General features: G+C 40.2%; 1 protein-coding gene across 6 annotated transcripts in view; it reads left to right on the top strand.

The window, feature by feature from the left end:
* Positions 1-20,913, top strand: part of LOC133485612 (golgin subfamily A member 7B-like) — a 238,568-nt gene extending 217,655 nt beyond the window's left edge. For 4 of the 6 annotated variants that reach the window (XM_061789590.1, XM_061789589.1, XM_061789591.1 and 1 more), the window contains 4 exons: positions 8,866-8,991; positions 9,630-9,782; positions 15,753-15,929; positions 17,024-20,913. In XM_061789590.1, coding sequence (XP_061645574.1) covers positions 8,866-8,991; positions 9,630-9,782; positions 15,753-15,929; positions 17,024-17,128 — 561 coding nt within the window. In that variant the 3' untranslated portion in view covers positions 17,129-20,913. Of the gene's footprint in view, positions 1-9; positions 3,158-8,865; positions 8,992-9,629; positions 9,783-15,752; positions 15,930-17,023 lie in introns of those variants that run through there. The other 2 variants (XM_061789588.1, XM_061789586.1) reach the window with 2 other exon arrangements.
* Positions 20,914-21,123: the final 210 nt, after the last annotated feature.

The following is a 21,123-nucleotide window of genomic DNA, read 5'->3' as shown; positions in this document are numbered from 1 at the left end:
AACCTTGGACCACTGTCACGTGTGATTTCAGCAGGGAGGTCCAACGATCGATACTGCTATCCTAGTTTCTTGTGCGAGCGTTATATAGAATGCAGCCATGTTTACCTGTCATATGCTTGTCACTTATTATCAAATGATAGTGAGTGTTATACATGTTTATGTTTTAACGTTTACATTAAGACAACGGGCGGCACGGTGGCCGACTGGTTAGATCGTCAGCCTCACAGTTCTGAGGACCCGGGTTCAATCCCTGGCCCCGCCTGTGTGGAGTTTGCATGTTCTCCCCGTGCCTGCGTGGGTTTTCTCCGGGCACTCCGGTTTCCTCCCACATCCCAAAAACATGCATTAATTGGAGACTCTAAATTGCCCGTAGGCATGACTGTGAGTGCGAATGGTTGTTTGTTTGTATGTGCCCTGCAACTGGCTGGCAACCAGTTCAGGGTGTACCCCGCCTCCTGCCTGATGATAGCTGGGATAGGCTCCAGCACACCCGCGACTCTAGTGAGGAGAAGCGGCTCAGAAAATGAATGGATGGATGGTTGATGGACAGAAGGCTACAGTATCTAAGTTAAACCCTTTTTAAAAAAAAAAAAAAAAGCATGAGCGTGAATGGCAAGCTAGGCAATTATTCATAATTGGACATGGGACATAAGCGCAGGTTTGATCACTGTGTAACAGAATTTGAAAGACAAGGCTTCTTTCCCCAGTCTAACAAAAGTCAGACTCTCCGTTGGCCCATCAGCCCCATCATACACAGTCGCTCACTTGCACTAGACAGCCGCTAAAAACAGAAAGAGACAATAAATAGAGTGTGTAAAGTGACCTATAATTCTTGATCTTTGGGGTTGTTTGAAGAACACATCTGACACCTCAGAATTGTTTTAAAATGCATATATGTCTTCTTTAAAGGCAAACAAACACGTTTCTATGCAGCCTCGTCTAAGAAATATGCATGTGTGTGATTAGCATCTTTTCTAGCAAAGTGGGGCGAGGAGAAGCATCCTGGAAATTGATGCGTTATTCTTCCATCTTTTTGTCTTCTGTTTTTATTCATTCACGTCTTGCAGTATACGTACCCGTATTTGTGTGTGTGCAAATCAGTGTCTTTTCCAGAATGTGATCAAGCATCCCCTCAGGAAGGTGGGAGGAAATGCTCGAGCTATATAGCGAGAGCATCTAATTTCACTCCCTGTCATGAGTCATCATGTTAAAAAGTGCAGGAAAATAGAGTTTCGCCTAAAAATAGCATCAACAATGTGAAATCACTCTCCGTCTTCTAAGCCCTTCTTATCTTACCAACAATATTTTACAGTGAAATAGCAGAGATTTATTCGTTTTCCCTCGTAAATAAATAACAATCAGGGGAAGACTGTGCGGTTCATTAACTAAAAGGAAGTTGCTGTCTGTGAAAGGAGACCAAATGGTGCATCAAAGTGGGCCCAGATGAATGTTTAATGGGTTGACTTCCTAACGGCACAGTAAATTGTGGACGTGGGCTCATGGAGCGCTGCCGCATGACCACCGCAGAAGAAACGTCTCTTCTTGGCTGCATGCTTGGAGCAAAGCATGAATTTTCAAAAGTGCTGCCATTCTCGTGAATAAGCGTCAACTCTAAACTGTAAAATGTACTTTTACTGCATTGAATAAAAGTAAGGAAAGACCTAATAAGGTCAGTTCTGCCTTATTAAGCTTATAGTAGAAATCACTCACTTTACAATATTCAGTGGTGCCTTGAAATATGAGTTTAATTTCTTCCGTGACCATGCTCGTAACTCAAAACACTCAAATAATTGTTCCCTGTTGACATTAATGGAAATGCCATTAATCCATTCCAGCCTCACCAAGAACAACAAAAAAAATGTTGTAAGGTGTTTTTTAATAAGGAAAATAGCAATCTATTAAATTTACATTCTGTGATTGGCTGGCAACCAGTTCAGGGTGTACCCCGCCTCCTGCCCAATGACAGCTGAGATAGGCTCCAGCACGCCCGCGACCCTCGTGAGGAGAAGCGGCTCAGAAAATGGATGGATGGATAAATTTACATCATAAAACATATTGTAATAAGTAGAGCTATGCATGAATGAGTGGCGACTGGAATTTGCATTTGAGTCCGTGGGGGAAAAAAACAAATGCCAAATCAAAATTTTTCGGATTTGAATCACAACGAATCAAAGACTAACTAACTACTAACCGCTTACTTTATTCTGACAAGAGCTGCAATGCTTGCACCGTATTTACATATTTACAAACTATTTCATGATTTTTAGCCTTTATGTCCAATGCCATTTGGACACTGTGTAGTTTCTGCGCATGTACGCATTGTAGCTTCACTGAGATCTCCATGGAGTTTGTTTAAAAAAGAAAAAAGAGCTCCCCGCTGAAGGAGACTTACATTAGCTGAGCTCAAATGAGCTGCACGGATAACAGGGAAGCACCACGATGGAAGCCAAAAAGGAGTTATCGCTGGAGATGCCGACTGTGGCAGATTGAATGGGAGAAAGTTCATCCAACACAGCAGTGTGAAGGATGATAAGACCGGCTAGATAGCCAGCAGGTAAAGTAGCCAGCAGGCTAGCTGGAAAGGCGACAGCTTGGTCCACTCCGCGAGATTAATGGTGCCAATAAGCGTAAAACAGACCCGGGATTCTACCTGTGCCCAAGGTACAGCGAGGGATCCTGGTTAAAGTAAGCCATTTTAAACTAAAAAGAAAACCTTTTCTGTGGCAGCTAAAACGCATCATTCAAAACATGCCAGTGGACTCTCTAACTGGTTCAATAGATAGTGTTCAAATAATCAAATTGGATTTTTCATTTATTGCGCAATTATTTCAGAATAGTCCTTGGAGTAACGATTTGATTATGATTCGCGAGTCACTCATTATTGTCAATACGAATGGCGAATAGGGCTTTAGGGGCGAGTCCGAGCACTGATAAATGGATAGATGATACACACACGCACACACACCTCCACGCACACACATCCCCACGCATGCATATCCCCACGCACGCACACTGTAGTCCCCGCTGTATTTGGGCTGCATGTGCCGCGTCGTTGCAGCACGCGACAACAACGCAGACGCGCGTCGTCCTCCTCCACCGCTGGACACATCCATCCGCATCCACACTTACCGTCCACCGCTGCAACATGGCAACAGAGGTGAGACATGCTTCTTCTTCTTCTTTGACTTCTTCTTCTTCTCCACCTGGTGTCTTGATGTGAGCCTGAATTTGTCAGGCTGAAAAAAGTCAGACTTCATCTTACTGCTGCATGTTGAATTAAGCATGACTAAATGTGCCTTTATTTTCCTCATTTTGGGTGTAATTTTGACTGCAGTTTTCACTGTTTATGTTGCTGTAGTTAAACTGCTAGGGTCTAATTAAGAGCATTGATGAGGCATGGACTCCTCAGCACCATGGACAGGGGCGGGTTCACTGTTCTCCTCTATGAAACATCAATGGACCAGATTGAAACACTTTGCTATTACGTGTTCGTCATTTACATGATAAATGAATTGCCATGCATCACTATTTAGATGTCGATCACACAAGACAGAGTGGCTGTACTGTTTACACTTACCGGACACAACATAAGAGGGAAAAAAATGCTCATTTTTGGAAGAAACGGTATCAATTCAAGTGTATGTAACTTATTGTCGTTGTAGTTTACATTTGTTTTAACTGCATTGGCTCATAGTGAGCGGTGTTTCTAATAATTTGACTCTCTCATGTAGTTAAATAAGATAAAACCACAACTGTATACTACTGCAACCCCAATAATAAACATTAAATGAAAAACCTTTTTTTAATAAAAACATAATGTGCAGATGTACCTAATGTACTGTCCAGTGAGTGTACAGAGCATCACCAGCCAATAAACACCCAGCCTCTGTGTGTGTCCTTGATGCTAAAGGCATAGCCGCCTCAGTTATCATAATAATGACTTCATAGGGGGAGAAATGCGGTTAGCTGGTGCATAATTTAACTTTAAAGCTCCCTCGTACGTATGCTGTAATGTAGATATCGTCAAGTTGTACAGTGAGCATGCTTGGTGAGCAATGTGCAGTATACAGTATGTGATTAAAAGGCATGCTCATGCCTGCAATATGTGGTGGCCAGTATGACAGTGATGGCTCAGTCCAACATTTAAAATACAAATGCACATCAATGTGGAAGCAAGTCAGAATGAAAATAGATATAAACTATGAATTATCCATGGCAGACTGCAGCAGTTTATGTCCATCAGTGGAAAAAGTAGTCGTCTTGTCTACCACTTTACTTTTTCCACCACCTTTTACTCTACTATTTTATCTATATCATAAATATTATATATCCAGTTTTGCCTCAGAATGTGCTCTCCAGTCCACCATTCAGATAATGACCCAAATACAGGTTCAAGCCACAAGCAGTCCATACTGTTAACTTTATAAACAGTAAATACAGTAACAATCTCCCTTTCCATTACTTGCACAATCTAATGAGATCCTATGAAAGAGCTGGATCAACAATTCTGCATTTCATTTAAAAAAATAATTATTATTTTTAATTAACATTCTCAAAAAGATATCTATATATATATATATATATATAAATTATTATTATTGTTGTTGTTTTAATCAAGCCACACCAATGAAACTAAGATTGGTCAATTACGGAATAGCACAGAACAGAGGTCTGAATCTTTTATTGAATTAAATAAATTCATTCATTTACTGTAGCGCTTGTCCTCTTTAGGGTCACGAATGAGGTGAAACCCATCCCAGTTTACTTTGGATTGGTTGCCAGAGAATTGCAGGGTACATACAGACAAACAAGTGTTCACATTCACACCTATGGACAAAGTCTTCAATGAACCTAAGGTTTAGGTTTTTGGAAGTGAGCCGTAGTACCTGGAGAAAACCAACACATGCACACCGAGAACATGCAAAATCTACAGAGGGGGTCCTGATCCAAAATTTAAACCTGAAGCCTCGACCGCGTGGCAGATGTACTAACCACTATTGCGCGTCCTGCCTCAATGATACATATTTTCAGATTTATTTATTATTATTGTTTTTTTAATTCCACATTTTTTTACAAAAGCATTATTGTTAAACGTTGGTAATCATGTTGAACATTTCGCTCGCTCACCAAAATCCTTACATTACGTGGCTGATGTGAAACCTAGTTACTATCTTTCGAGAAATAGAATGCTATCTGGAAATATGCAGTGAGGACAAGCAGGACATATTTTGTTTGAGCTTATAGTGTGCCATGTAAGAAGAGCCACAAGAGGAGAACAATACCGTGTGCTATTGTGTGTGTTGTACGATGCGTGCCCTTTTGTTCTGTGTACACACACTGGCATACATCCTGTCTTCCTTTCGTGAAAGAAACACGTCACGGCTGTGAGAGTCATGCAGACCCAAGTGATGTGTTTTTAATGGAAAACTCTGTTGTTTTACAGTTTTGTTTAGGTTTTTTTTTTTTTTTTGTATTCTCGGGAAAGAGGAAGACACAAAGTCAAAGACATTGATTTGCACACACACGACGCCGTAATATGGTGTACTACAGTATATTATTCACATTTTTAGGTTTGAAACAATATGTTTTGGAAAAGGTATTGCTTGTGTGCTGAAGGTTAAAATTGTAATGGCAGAAAACAGTGGTTAGCATATCTGCTTTGCAGTTCTGAGGTTCCTGGTTCGAATCTTGGTTCCTGGCTTACTATGTGGAGTTCGCATGTCCTCCCCGAGCTTGTGTGGGTTTTCTCTGGGTACTAAGTTAGGTTCATTGAAGATTAAATTGTTTGTCTACATCTCCCCTGTGGTTAGCTGGCACCCAGTCGGTGTTGTACTCCGCCGCTCACCTGATGTCGGCTGGGATACGCTCCAGCTCACCAACGACCCAGATGAGGACAAGCGCTATAGGAAATGGATGAACGCAAAACAACGATGGAAATATGAAAAATAATGGTTTGACTCCGTGTGGTGTAAATATTTTTATAATGGTGAGATTTTGCAAACCTGTGAACAAAAGTTCATATTTTTCATGTATGGATCAAGTTTTCTCCCTTCTAATAGTCACTTATAATTTTTTTTAAAAACTACATACTATTCATATTCATACACATAATGGACTTTAAAAAATAATCAAGGGATTAGGATGAATTGATTTAATTTGAACAAAGTGCCTTTTGCTCAGTTGATATATTTGTCGAAATATCAGACATGAGGCTGCTAAATGAGCTTGACTCTCGGCTTGCTTCCTGTGATAAATGATGCTGTTGTTTGCTGCTGTGTCGTTAATTGTGTCTATTAATAGAGCAACTTGTTTATTATGATGAGCAGCAGCCTGTGTCGAGTACACACGGACAGTTTTTTGGCTGTTAGTGAAACAGCAAAGAAAACCTTCTGGTCTCCTTGGCCTCCTTGTTATGTTACAGTAAAAAGCAGCTTTAAACTAAACTTTGGCCGTTTTCTCTTAAATATAAGCAAGCCACAAAGAACTAGTATGGCCAAACCCATTTTTTTTTTTTTTCCATTTTGCGGGAGAGTGATTTAAAGTTTTAACCCCAACGGTTGCCAAGAAAGATTTTGTGAAATAGTGCTCTAAGTCCAAACATTCATCAAACTCTATCAATATCTCGTCAAAAATGTTAAATAACTTTCATTTATAAAAACATGCAGATACACTTGCAACCAAGCTAAAAAAACAAAAAGTGCCGAGTGCAACAATGGACTGCCCCCTATATGTCAATGTTGGAAATACACCTTGATTTCGACCAGTATTCATCTGAAGGTACGCCTTTTCTCTATTCATATCTGAATTTAACTTAAAAATGACAAAGAAAATTTGAGTTAGCCCACTTTGGTTCTCAGTGCCTCAAATGTAATGCAATTCTTATTCTGTGAACTTTTAAAGCTTTGAGACCCTAATAAAATTACAGCGGTGCCTCGAAGTTTGACCACAATCCGTTGTGTGACACTGATCGAAATTTGATTTGGTCGACTTGGCGTGAGAACCTACATCTTCACTCAATTGTCCTTCTTTTCCAACAGTGCAAACAGATGTGCTCGGTCAAATGCATGACTAAAATCTATATCAAAGTCCTTTGTTCCCGAAAAAGCAGCCCAATACCAGCTTCGTCTGATAGTCCGATCAAGTTGGACTCAATGAAACAAAAAACACCATAGAAAACTACCAAACCAGAAGCAAACAGCCGTCATCGATATAATGATGCCTGCCATTTTTAAGAATAATATAGTGAAACCATGTATTTTTCCCTTTTGCTGGTTAGAAGTGGTGGCAGCACATTCAGGCTCCTTTTGTAACAGTAATCAACGGTAGCCTCTTTGGGTGATATGAAGTACTGTGATGGCGGTACTGTCGGTTCATACTTACCCAAGAGTGAAACCACACTAATTGTTGTCATTTGTTACTATTATATTGATGATTACTTTACAACCACTGTATGCACTCTTTATAAGAGGAACCTTATTGTAAAGGTTTCCCTGAGCACATTTGTTCGGTCATAAGCAGCATAGAAACTTAATATAGATGGTGTTCCATAAAAATGGACATCATTCCAAATATGAATATCTGAGTGATTAATTACAATTCATACATGTAAACAACATTAAATAAGCTTCATGTTAAAAATTAAAGATTTGTCAAAATTCCAACAACATTTAAAAGGATGTATTGTACAGTAGATTTCTCCATTTCAAAAAGTGTCACAAATGTCCAATATGCACGCTACGTGTGACGCGACACACATTTTCCTTTTTTGTCTTTGAATTTTTTATGCCATGTCCAAATCTCCAGCTGGAAAATACATCTGCGCACTCTCGTGTGACTGTGTTCTAGTATTTGGGAATTATATTGTCTCTATGGTGCCTCAGTAAGCATGTGAAATATGAATTAAAATCGTCCACACATTCCTGAATTCCAGATGTTTTTTCTGCCGTGAGGCCTGAAACCAGGTCAATTGACTTTCTCGATCTTATCTACGTCACTAGCGAAGATCTCCGCCTTCCCTTTAGCTCCCGAGCCAGCGCTGTCAACATAACAAACAGGAGTGCTCTCACAAGTGGGTCTTCTACAAGGAAACAAAACTGTATGGACAAAACTGGGTCAAACAAGTAATTGTCAGAGGGGCCTTTTCTGGACACTTGTATGAAATTGACACTTTTATACATAAGTCCATGTTAGAGAGTCACTCTATGGAGGTCTAAATAGCCCAAATATTGGGACCTTTAAGTTTTAACATTAAATCCAATTACTGTAGTTCTTACACATCTTAAAATTTAAGATTATTGCACCGAGAATTGAAAATGCTGTTAGCCTACAAAATGATTTTTTGGGAACACTCAAGACAATTTGAAAAAATGTCAATTCATTATTTCTGAGCCCAAAAACATGAATGTGGACTGAATCAATCACCCCTTATGATCAGTTCAGTTTGCAATAAATGCAGTTGTTTTATACCAAGATTATTGTTGCTGTTTTTCCAATTGCACATAGTAATTCCCACTAAATTACATGATGCCGAATTTCCAGTTTATCTTTACCTCCTGCAGGTGTAACGGCCAGGAGTCCCAATACTTTAGTTCATCCCTCTTCACTTTCTCTCCTCTGGAGTGGACTCATTGAGATCAACTGAGAGTGGGTTTACTGTGTCCCACTTACTCGCTGTTGCTGTTACTCTCAGAGGAAACGACTGTTTAGGTGTAAACCACTCAACATGCTTTTAAAGGAACGCAGTAGCTGTTGAGTGCAATCAGGGCCAAGTGCTTGTAAAGGATGCGCCGATTATACCCCTGAGTCCAAGCTGACGGGCAACACGCTGTAACTCAGTCTTGAGCATGTTTGTCTTGTCGTGTGTAGTTTCACAGCCTCCAGGAGATGAGGCGCAGTGCTTCCCTGGTGATGAAGGTATTCGTACAGAGGGACTACAGCGAGGGGACCGTCTGCCGCTTCCAGACCAAGTTCCCCCCTGAACTGGACAACAGGGTGAGCGTGAATACAAACACACACGTACAGTACACTATAGTAGTCGCAAAAAAAAACATTTGCGATGATTCTGAGTTGTAGTGATTTTTGTAGGCTGAACTTTTAAACAATATTCAAATTTATTGAGATGTACCTGTAAGCATGCATATTTTGGTAGTTTTTTTTATGCTATGATCATTGTGCGCTGCTACTGTACACTTTGCGGCTGTAAAACTAGATTTACTGTTGTACTTAAATATTGTTGTACTTAAATATTGTCCAAAATACTCACTTCTGTAAGGATGCAAGATTTTCAAAATTAGATTTAATTCTTCTTTTGGCTGGACTAGCTAGAACAGCAGCCTTTTTATTAGACTATCTTTTTTTATGACCATTTGTTACGATTACACATTAAACAGAATATTATAGCCCTGGCAAGTACCAGTACAGTAATTATCGTTGGGAGAGTGTCCTTCCCACTATTGGAAATGTCTGCATCACTTAACCTTAAATGTGCAAGATGCTCATAGGCTTTACGTTCTCATTCTGCCAAGTTGTTTCATATTGCATACAGAGGAGGGCCTCTAATTTGTTGCTGTCAAGTCCACGGAACACTTCTTGTCTCTGATGACACGTGCACGTTTGTGCGTCGCAAGTAGATCGAGCGGAACTTGTTGGAGGAAACAGTGAAGACCCTGAACTCGTACTATGTGGAAGCTGAAAAAATCGGAGGCCAGTCGTACCTGGAAGGATGTTTGGCTTGTGCGACGGCCTACGTCATCTTTCTCTGCATGGAGACGCGCTATGAAAAGGTAAGAGAGTGTCAAAAGGCGATACGGTGATATCCTGATATCCTGTGTGTGGAAATCTATACATGTATAGTATTGTTATGCAAGATGCCTGCCAATGAATTAGCAGCGTGTATACTATATGGACAAATAGGACAGTTTAATATGAAAACTAAAACTGTAGAAAAGACGTACATCCCATAGTTTCTGAGGACTCTCAAGTACACCAAACTCATCCAAGCATGCTTGCTTTGTTCCCACTCTATCAGATTTAATCCAATCGCGACCTGTCCTACTTTACTATCCATTTATTTGTAGTTTCCCAAGTAGTGGCGTCCTCTCTACTAGACACTGTGTTTCAATTAATCACCACCACCAGGAGCACCTCTCTCCAAATAGATGCTTCCTTTGTCACCGCTGGGAAAAAAATGGGAACGTGCGTTTATGGTCCAAGGAGCGTGTCTTCAGATTAGTTCTGATCATTATTTATTTAATTGTGGAAATTATTTAATTTTATTTTATTATTTTTGTTTTTAAACCGATGGCCCATCCATTTTCTGTACCGCTTCTCCTCACGCAGGTCGCGGGTGTGCTGGAGCCTATTCCAGCTATCTTCGGGCAGGAGGGGGGGTACACCCTGAACCGGTCGCCAGCCAATCGCAGGGCAACAACCATTCGCACTTTACCATTTTACCATTTTAATCAAGCCTCACCTGAGAAACTCAGATTTAGCCAATCACAGCACTCCAGAATTTATCTCTGATATTCAAGAACGAAGACGTAGATGCCTCCCATCTTTGTCCGAATGATTATTTCGGTACAGTCACTGGCCACCTGCAGAAGGTCACTGCAACATTCCTTCTCACCAAATTGTGTGCTTGAATGCACTCCTGCACTTTGAGTTCACAGTTGTTTGCGCCCACATGAGCCAAAGACACAGCAGATACAATCTGATCGCGTGATCGCTTAATAGAGCTCGTTGTGAAGTGCGCACACACACCTGCGTGTATGTGGGCAAAGCACGGCACGCCACTCGTATGTCTCACGTACCCTCGGCATAGCCAGAACGTCCGTCCTGATAAAGGCTAGGTGATGATAGCATAGTTGCAATGCGCATTCTTTGATCACCTGCTGCTGTTACCGGGTCAACCTGGAGCTGCGCGAAGTCCCGGCATGCCTCAGTGGGCTGATCTCTTCCACCCGCATCAATCACCTCCCGAGTTTTGTCACTTTTTATAAACATTTCCTTATCAACACAAGGCACTGGGTTCTGCACAAAGTTGTTTATAGCTGTTTTAAAGCCATGCACAAAGGGTCTGGTCCGAGCTCCTTTCATGTCTTTTGTCTGCCGGTCGACGAGATGCTATCGGCCTCACTGGAGAGTGACTTTATTGACTCGTTTGACAAAATGATGTCGGTTGAACGACGATGACAAGTGTAGCCACCCAAGTGGATCTTCGATAAGAAGCCACTCGCACCAGAGAGAGCGTGTGCGGAATCAGCAGGGCACCCAAAGGCCCGGATGCTTGTGGTGCAGCCTCTCAATGGGCACTGATTGCTCCTCTCATGTTGAGATATGCACTTATGCATTCATACACAAAAATGTCTATTCACTGTATTATTTTTGCTTTTTTTTTTTTTTTTAATCTTAGACCACACGGCTGGGTTGTGTAATATTTAGGGAATATATCTATCAATAATGTTTTAAGTAACATTTTAATATTGTTTAGTGTCATAACAGTATAAAGAGAAGTTGACCCAAGGGTGAGAAAACTCAATGGCCACATTTTTTTAATAGTGCAATAAATAAAAATACGTACATAAATAGTTAAAATGTGATGTAAATTTGTTTATTTTTAGTTCAGTAAATAACAATTCACTATTTTTAAAATTGTATCATTTTTAACAATTAAAATTAATCAACCAAATATTTAATTAGCCCTGCGATTGGCTGGCGACCAATCCAAGGTGTACCCCACCTCTCGCCCAATGGATGGATGAAATATTTAATTAAACAAATAAGACATGTAAAATGTATCTGTAAAGTCTATTATTTTACAAATATATTTTGATTGTATTATTTACATTCAATGGATGAACCCAATGTTTCTCAAACTTTTTCTAGCAAGTACCAACCTAAAAAATATTTGTCTCACCACTGTACTGTACAGTACCACTGTAATGACTTACATTAAAATACAGTAATATAGTAGCCCAGGTGTTTATCAAAAATGAGGCAGAGGTTTTTTTCCTAACAAGTATATTTAATATTATTGTAAGCCACTGTAACATTATGCACAGTTTGAACATTAACAATGTGCTTAAATATAGGAACATTTTTAAAAAATGCACTTAAATGATGATTCAATTAAAATGTATTGAACATAAAAGTTAAATAAAAAATTTCACCGAATAAACAAAAAGTTCTAAAATATTAAATGCAAGTTAATTGTACTAAAAATTAAATACAACTGTGCTGTACTAGCTTTAAAAAAAAGAAAGAAAGAAAAGTTGACTGCTACTGTACATCCATCCATCCATCCATTTTCTGAGCCGCTTCTCCTCACTAGGGTCGCGGGCGTGCTGGAGCCTATCCCAGCTGTCATCGGGCAGGAGGCGGGGTACACCCTGAACTGGTTGTGCTACTGTACATACAATACCATTTTTTACATTACATACAATACAATTTCTTTGAGTGATTCTTTCACCTACCCCTAGTGGTACTCATAACCACTTGGCTAAACAATGAATTGATGAGCTAAATGAATACAACATTTTCAAAATGAATACATACATTTTTAAAATAACAATTTTAGTGGAAAACTATTAATGCAACAAATATTACAATACTCTTAATAACGTAAATGCTCAGTGGGCCGGACCGTCACCGCACTGGTACCCCATTATAAGTACAAGTTTGACTGCCCCTGCTTTGGTTGCTCACTGAACTAAAGTCTCACAAAAAATGATGGCAATGTGCATGATAAAGGTTTTGAGCTCCAAATTTTGTTTGATTTTTGAGGTGTATTTCTGGACCAAATTATTGTTCATTTCTCCATTGCTTCATGACATTATTGCACCTTTAATTCGACTACAGAGTACGTGCTTCCTGTGATGTTGTTACGGAGCATTTATTCCATGTTCCTCCTGGGTTTCCAAGATGTGTTGCAAGTTAACACACAGGAAAGAGAGAAAAAAAGCACATCAAAATTATAGCTGAGGAATTTGATTTGTCCATTTCAGGATCATTTTCCTGTCCTTCCCCGCTGCCAAAGACAGAAAGAAGCGTTTATGATTGCGGTTTTATCTTCGCGTTGGGTTTGTGCGGTCTCTCCGTCGACAGCTGTGCCTGCAGCTGTGCAAGGCCTTTGCCATCTCCGAGGAGCTTTTGTCAGTATTGCAGCAAAGCCTCTGTGGCTCTGATCTCTCTTGGCGGAACACTGGAACGACCTTTAGTCAACTCAAAGAGGCAATGTTTACTTGTGTGCTTCGATAAATCTACACAGGAATGCGTGTTTTTGTTGTATAATAGCAATCCAATACAAAATGAGCATAACATATTTTCACTAAAGGGGACATATTATGGTAAAATGACTTTTTTAATGGCTTGTATACAGATAGATGGAGCTGCCTGAACATCCATCAAGTGTGAAATTAAACAACTGAGTAAAAAAAATATGTGAGTGACTGTTATGTAACATTAGGACTAATTAAATGCACCCACAAAAGATAAGCAGAGCTGGAATGAATTTTGTTGGATGCTCAGTTCGCCAACAGCGTTTGATACGCGGCACATAAAGTATTTGATCGCTTGATGTCAATGCAGTGGCGGAGGATATTTGTGTTTGTGGATTTTTCTATGCGTGTAAGCGCAGGAAAGCTGGAGCCTGGAATCGAATCCCCAGCCTTAGAACTGCAAGGTGAATGTGCTAACCATTTGGGCCATGTGTTTCCTTTAGCAAAATTGTGGAAGTTCACTGTGGCGTAGAACTGCACTGCACCTGGAGAGGTGAACTTATTGAGGAAAAAAAGCTGACATACATATTTATTTTCATCCCCCCCACCGTCTGTACGCAGATGTACAAATGATCGCACTTGCCTTTTCAGCAGCGCTGACAGCTTTCTTTGTGGCGGCAAGGCCCAGTGGAGTGCGGTTCAGCTGTCAGTCACGCTTAGGCTGGTTCCAGGGGATGCGTGGCATATCAGCATTGATGTTGTCCACAGAGGCATATAGCCCGTGCTCAATAAGCTGCCCTAATTATGCCACTTAAATCTAATAGCTGTCCTTTCAGCACGACTGGCCATCAGTCAGCACAAATCCTGTGGACATGTCGCAAGATTTGTGCTGCTCTGCTGTCCGCGGCAAACACGTTATGCTGCGTGTGATGCAAGAAGGGTTTAGATGAACTTCACTGCTTTTATCTTTCAGTTTTTAAAAAAATGGAGTAATTATACATTTTTAACTGTCCTATTCACACACAACGTGGGAACTTCATTTGGTACACTTTCACAATCTAATGAGATTCAATATAAGAGCTCTGTTTAAACAAGCAAAAAATAAAAAAAATAAAAAGTTGCCTTTCTTATCATATGTTATCATAACCCCAAAATTATATTCTTCTGATTTTTGGGTGTTCAAACCACCCTGTATCATTCTGGGATCTGTTTCTTATATATTGGTTGCCATCTTGAGCATGAGGGGCAAGATACTGTACACCTCATGATCCAGACAATTTGTGTTCCATACGCCATCAGAACACTCGACACACACAAAATAATTGTTAAAACACGTATAATATATTTACTTCTATTTGCATTTATTTGATACACTGTGTGCAAAGTTTGTCGGTAAAAATATTCATTCATTCATTCATTCGTTTCGCGTACCGCTTATCCTCAGCTGACTGTGGGCGAGAGGCGCGGTACACCCTGAACTGGTCGCACAAACAGCCATTTGCAATTTATTCCTCACTTAACCTACCACGGATGTTTTGGGGATGTGGGAGGAAACCGGAGTACTCGGAGAAAACCCACGCAGGCACGGGGAGAACATGCAAACTCCACACAGACAAGGCCGAATTTGAAGCCACAGTCTCAGAACTGTGAGGCAGATGTGCTAACCAGTCGCCCACCGTGCCGCCAAGTAAAAAAATTACATTTTAAAATTCAATTGTCTTAAGAGTCTTGGTATAAACCATATAAATACATGACAAAATTATTATTGATGCTATGTGCTATAATGTTCCTGAATACAGATGATTATTTTATTTCATATTGCACAATATTAATTAAGAAATGATAGCAGCACTCATTTCAAGGGATCCGATGATGATTGACGGTATTCTAATGAAAGTATGGATTTAAAATATCAAATATGGGGAATTTTTATTCAAGATTATAGTGTTCCCTCGTTTTTCGCAGTTAATGGGGACCAGAACCCCCAGCGAATGGTGAAAAACCGCAGGGGCACAGCGCTTCGGCGGGATTGTAAGGGCTTGGTTAACTAATGAATAAAATTTGCACTTAAACAAAAAAAGTTATTGCGAACACTGTACTGTACAGGCATGTACAAAGCCTCTTTGTTTGGCATGCAGGGAAACCTTCTCTCGCGCGCATCAACATGAAACAACGCGTCTTTCCGCAATATGGCTGCCGATATGGCTGTATTTTTTTTATTATTATTTTTTTAATGAATGTTTTGGAAAAACCCACGAAGCACTGAAGCCGCAAAACGTGAAGCGCGAAGTGGCGAGGGAACACTGTATACGCTTTGGTGAATAGGTGGTAATGCAGTTTATTGCATTAGCAACATGCAATGCGCATATTATTAATATCTCTCAAAGCACTTGTACATGAGGTGTACAGAAATGCTGATAGATATGGTGCTGGGAAAAAAATGACAGAAAGAATGCCACTTAAATGTATTAATTGAGCATTTTATATTTAAAACATTCAAACATTCATTCACAAATAAAGTTCTGTGTTGAGTTGCAGGTTTTGAGGAAGATAACGAGCTACATCCAGGATCAGAACGAGAAAATCTATGCGCCGCGAGGGCTGTTGATCACCGACCCCATCGAGAGAGGAATGCGAGTTGTATCCTTCAAGGGGGCACCTGATATCTCCTCTTCCTCCTGCCGATCAAACAGCACCAGCACACAGAAGTGCACGGTAAAGCCAGGACTCTAATAGAGGCGTGATAACAGATAAGAGGTGGCAACAGTTTAGAGGTCGTGGAAGCCATTGTGGTTACAGTCCTTGAAAATCCCACACAAGCATCAGGGATGGGCGGGCAAATGGGAAACAACTCCTGCTCCTCTATGAACGGCCATGAGGCTGTCATTGGAAAATCACTTAAACTCCATCAGGGAAGATGTTCAATAGCCAACTGTCATTAGTTGGATTTAATCTGAAACAAGGTTGGGGGGAAAAAAAGCACAACTCATCAGAACAGTGTCCGTGCATGCATGCATGCATGCATTTAAGGGATATAGCGCCGCTTTCTCGTTCCATAAGGTTAAAGCACTAACTTTGAACAAGGTCGAACATTCATTGTTCTTCCTTTACAAATCAAGAAAAGGAAGTGAGTATGTCCAATAGACTTAATGTTCCTTAAAGTGCAATCAGTGGCCCAGTGGTGGTCCCTGAGAAACTCTTCGTGGGCCATAAGTACATTAATAAAATATATTTGTTTTACTTTTTTTTTTTTCCATTAATTTTCTGGACACATTTATTTCCACATTTTGCTGTTACAGTCTAAATGTATTGGGGCCAAGTAGGGCAGTCATCACTCAGCCACATCCAGCAGATAGAGCTGCACCTACGGGACAGTTGGGCCTTGTGCGATTTTTTTTGTAGAACATAACTATATCTATTCACTAACAAAACACACCTGCAGAATTCATGCATATCCAAATATTTTTGCTCTCGTTCTGTAACGAGCTAAGATACTGCCCAAACACCCTGTTCCTTTTAAGGCGCCATGTTAGCAGAGGTGTAGCTAGTGCTGGCCGCTAGCTGATAGCCGGTCGGCTTGACAGTGAACAGCAGCGTGATGGAAGATTCATCTTCTCAAGATGATGCAGAGAAAGGTCCAGATGGCTATAAGCAGTGGATCACCTTGTAATGGCTAGCTGCTCGACGTAAGGTCTAGTGAAGTGCTGAACGGTATACAGTCCAGAACAGTACTTCTGGATTAACATTACAAGTGTGACAAATGGACTGAAATGTCCTAAGGCTTTAAGCATATTTCGTGTGTCCTGCAGAATTCCCTTCTTAACCTCCCACTTGTAGCTGGAAATCAGCGTATTCGAGGACCGAGGCTCGGGCAGCTCCAGCCCCAGCAGCGGCACGTCGTCGACGGCTGGTAACGCTCGGTGACTAGAGGGCCAGCGCCGGGCTTACGGGTACGATCACGGGGGAAGCGGGACACTCGCCAACATCCGCATGCTGAAACACGAGAGCACCCGCTTCTGAGGGGTGATCCACGTCAAGACCAGCAACGTACCACCTCGGTAACAGGAGGAATGCACAATGAGTAAGACAAATAGAAGCTAATGTTTACAGTCAGGTGCCGACACCATTCTGTCTTGAAAAGGTGATATTTTTTTCGTCTTTTTCCAGTCACCATTTGTCTCATTCTGACTATTCCTTTTATTTCCCATGAATCCATCTGTGAGTTGATTTCGAGTCAGCAGGCTTAGACTTGATTAGACTGAGTGCCAACACTTAATTGACTGAAGCAGGGAGGCAGTGTTTATATTGCTGGTGCACTGGCAGGGATGGTGTGGCAATTCAATTCATCAAGATTGAAAAACTACCACTCACTCCTCTCCAGTCTTGTATTCAGAAGGCATTTGGGTGGTGCTGCTACATTTATTGTACAGTGGAACCTCGATAGAACGGACTAATAGGGCGAAGGTTGTCCGATATAGCCAATTGCTCATTACATTGAAGCACTTTTTGTTTTTTGTTTTTTTTTGAGGCCATATGCACCCATATTACTGTGCAGTACAAAATTATTGTTTTGTAGGTATTTTTCGTGGCCTAAAACTCCCAGTACAGTACAAAATTATTGTAAATAAATATTTTAAAAAAGCTTGAAAATGTTTGAAAGTTTCACATTTTATCCAAATTTACCAGTGTGCTTGGTCATGGTGACGTTTGCCCCTTTTCCATTGTACTGGTTCTACCCCCAACCAACCTCGCTCTGCCCTGTGTGGTCACTTCTTCATTACACTTTTTCAAGGCCAAGTGGTGACAATGGCACCGGTTTTCAGAACCTCCTCCGACCTGGTTCTAAAACGCAGGCCGAGGAGGGCCGTGGCGTAACTGTCATCTGATTGGCTGACAGAAGTAGGCATTTCTTTAAGTGCGGTGACTTGTCACATTCACAGTCATGGCAAGATAAATACAGCGAGATGGAACAAGCGCGCCACCTTCTTCTTGATCCCGCTCCAATCCCTCCCACTTTTGATTGATCCCTGTTGTAATGGAGAAACAACAGAAGCCAGGCCAGGCCAAGTGAAGCCAGGGCAGAGCGTGGCCAGGCCGTTCTGAAACTTATAATGGGAAAGCGACAATTGTCGACGATGGCTGCCACATAAGCTCGGGAGGCACATCTTTTGGAATTTTGGAATCTCTGATCCGGAAATATGTCAGTTCTATTCTCTGCCTGCATGGCGCCACAGCGCCAGTAAACAACAGCAGCCAATTCTGGAACTAACAGACTTTGTCCACGGCAGTTTAATTGACAAATGGAAACTACTTTGGACACATTTTTCAGTCACGACGGTCAGTTTTATCCAAAATACGTTCTATATGGGTCCGCTTTATCGAGGTGACACTGTATTTAGCTTCAACAGAGAGCATTTTGGATTAGTTATATGCTTCTATTGTACACTAGTGAACAATGTCGACATGAGGGGTGGGACAACATACCAACGATGCCGAACTTTCGAACTTAACAGCATTTGACTTGATTTAATCTCTTTGTATCTTAACGACCAATGAAAACATGTTTTAATCAGAAGTGTTTTTACATTTGGATGTTTGGCTACGCACGGCTCACAGCAACATAAAAAAATGAAGTTGACCCAAGTTACTTTGTTTTAATAAACAAATGCGGAAAACCTTGGAAAAGGAACATGGATTCAAAGTCAAATCTAAATGACCATTGTTACGTTATTGTAAAAAAAATAAAAATAAATGCGCACAAACTTGGACAACAAATGTATTTGAAGCACATAAATTATTGTCTTTACTTTGGGACAATCTTGGCAGATAATTACTCATAAAGCATTCAGATCGAAGCATTCAGAAAATGGATGAATGGATGGATGATCGAAGCATGCAGGTCAAAATCAGATGAATAAATTCGCCATTAAATTATTATTATCTCAGTTTGGTGTAAAATGTGAATAGCAATGCTTTTATAACAGAATGTGCTATGTGCAAACTTAGTTTACTTTGTTATCTATCACTACAGGCTAAAATATATAAAAATAAATGTGTAAAAATGTCCGCTCAAACATTTTAAAACATTAAACGTAGGACATTAAGGGATGATATCACATTTCTGATGCTTAATACTCAGCTGAATCATTAGTGTATTTTTTTATATAAAATTTTATGATCAAAACTTATGCTACTCTGCAATTCCCACCCCCTAGTCGGCATGTCCACACCACAGCTGCAGGTTCCACTCCCACGCGTACCAAAATATTCCAGATATTCCCCGAGATACACGCTGGACTAAAGACGTGCACATACAGCATGCAGCTGTAGAGAATGGGGGTTCTTACACACAAACACACACACACTATTTGGCAGCCATTTATACCGACCTGGGCCACAGTATTCTCTGAGGTTCAATATCGGCTCTGCAAGACTGTGCTTGTTTGTTTAGTTGTGTAGATCCCTGTCCTAATGCTACTCACACGCAATCAAGTAAAATAAATACATTGATTTAAAATTAGAAGTGTCAGATAGATGTTGACATAGCTAATCTAAAATGTCAAATTGTAACCATATTAAGTGGTCAATGACTTGCCTGTTGGTCGACTTTTGAGGCCAAGTGACATGTTTAGGGTGTCATTTCTATGTTGTACTGTAATTCAAAGTTCTAGTGCCCTCTAGGGTAAGACTGATGCCACTGTTAACTCTTAAATTTCTTATTGTAGGGTTTCCCAACTGCCAAGGCACATATTTTACATTAGAAAAATGTCACAAAAGCTATATACTGTACAGTGTACTGTCGTAATGACTATCTTGTCTCAATTTACTAACAAATTTACTTAGTGTGAAATCTGGGCCTGTTTAGTCGAACACAAAGCTATTATTCTGTTGTTTGAATGACAGCAGGTGGAAATACTGGTTAATTGTACCTTCTGCCATCGAGCAGAACAGCATGAAGTTGTTCTGTCTCCCACTATATGTCGCTGACATAGATAGGTGAAAATAGATACATTATTTCTAGTAAATAAATAATACTTTTCGGACCAATTAGGTGAAATTGTATAATTTCCAGTGGCAAACCTGATGATCTTTCATGGCACACTGGTTGGGAATCACTGTCCAAAATGTTTTTGTCTTCACCCCTTCACATCTTTAAACATGGCCTCAGTAAGTCATTAAAATAGAACTGTGAGGCAGACACTCTAACCAGTTTTCCACCGTGCCATGTTTGCCCATATTTATGTATTTTTCTTCTTATAAAATGTTGAACATTTATTCTTCTCACCATATGAATACTGTATGAGAAATGAAATGCGGTTTGTAAAGGTTATTTATTTATAGTAATACTACTAGGATTCATAATAATAAGAATAACTCCTAATAATAAGAAGAAGGAAATTGTTTTCCGTAATTTAGGTGCTTAATAAAATTATATGGTCAATATAAGAATACTTCTATATTGTTCTACGGCGTCTGACATCAGATGATCCTTTTGTTTTCAATTATCTTATGTTCAAACTTCAGCTTTACAGATGCCATGTCTGCTTCTGGTGACAGCCTTCTGACTCCTACGGCTCTTAAAAGAAGCCAAGTGTGTTTTCTAGATGTGTAACTAATGGAGAATGAAAGAGATTCGTAATTAAGGGAATAATACATGATATAAAAACGTTGCCACCCATAATAAAGTGAACAAAGTCTGCATACTCCGCCTATGTTTTATACTTTGATTAAATCACTCAGTCGGGTTTGGGTATTTAGAAGCACTGACTCTGGACAATTGACATTTGCCATTAGATTAAAGGTTATGTTTCATATGCTGTGGTCTCAATTTTAAAACCATAGTGCAGACAGCTTTATCACAGAGCCGGCACAACAAATGACAGTTTAATGGTGACGCGTCAATAAACAC

This window comes from Phyllopteryx taeniolatus, chromosome 11, assembly GCF_024500385.1.
Source record: "Phyllopteryx taeniolatus isolate TA_2022b chromosome 11, UOR_Ptae_1.2, whole genome shotgun sequence".
NCBI lineage: Eukaryota > Metazoa > Chordata > Actinopteri > Syngnathiformes > Syngnathidae > Phyllopteryx > Phyllopteryx taeniolatus.
This window is presented reverse-complemented; position numbering and strand designations above follow the sequence as displayed.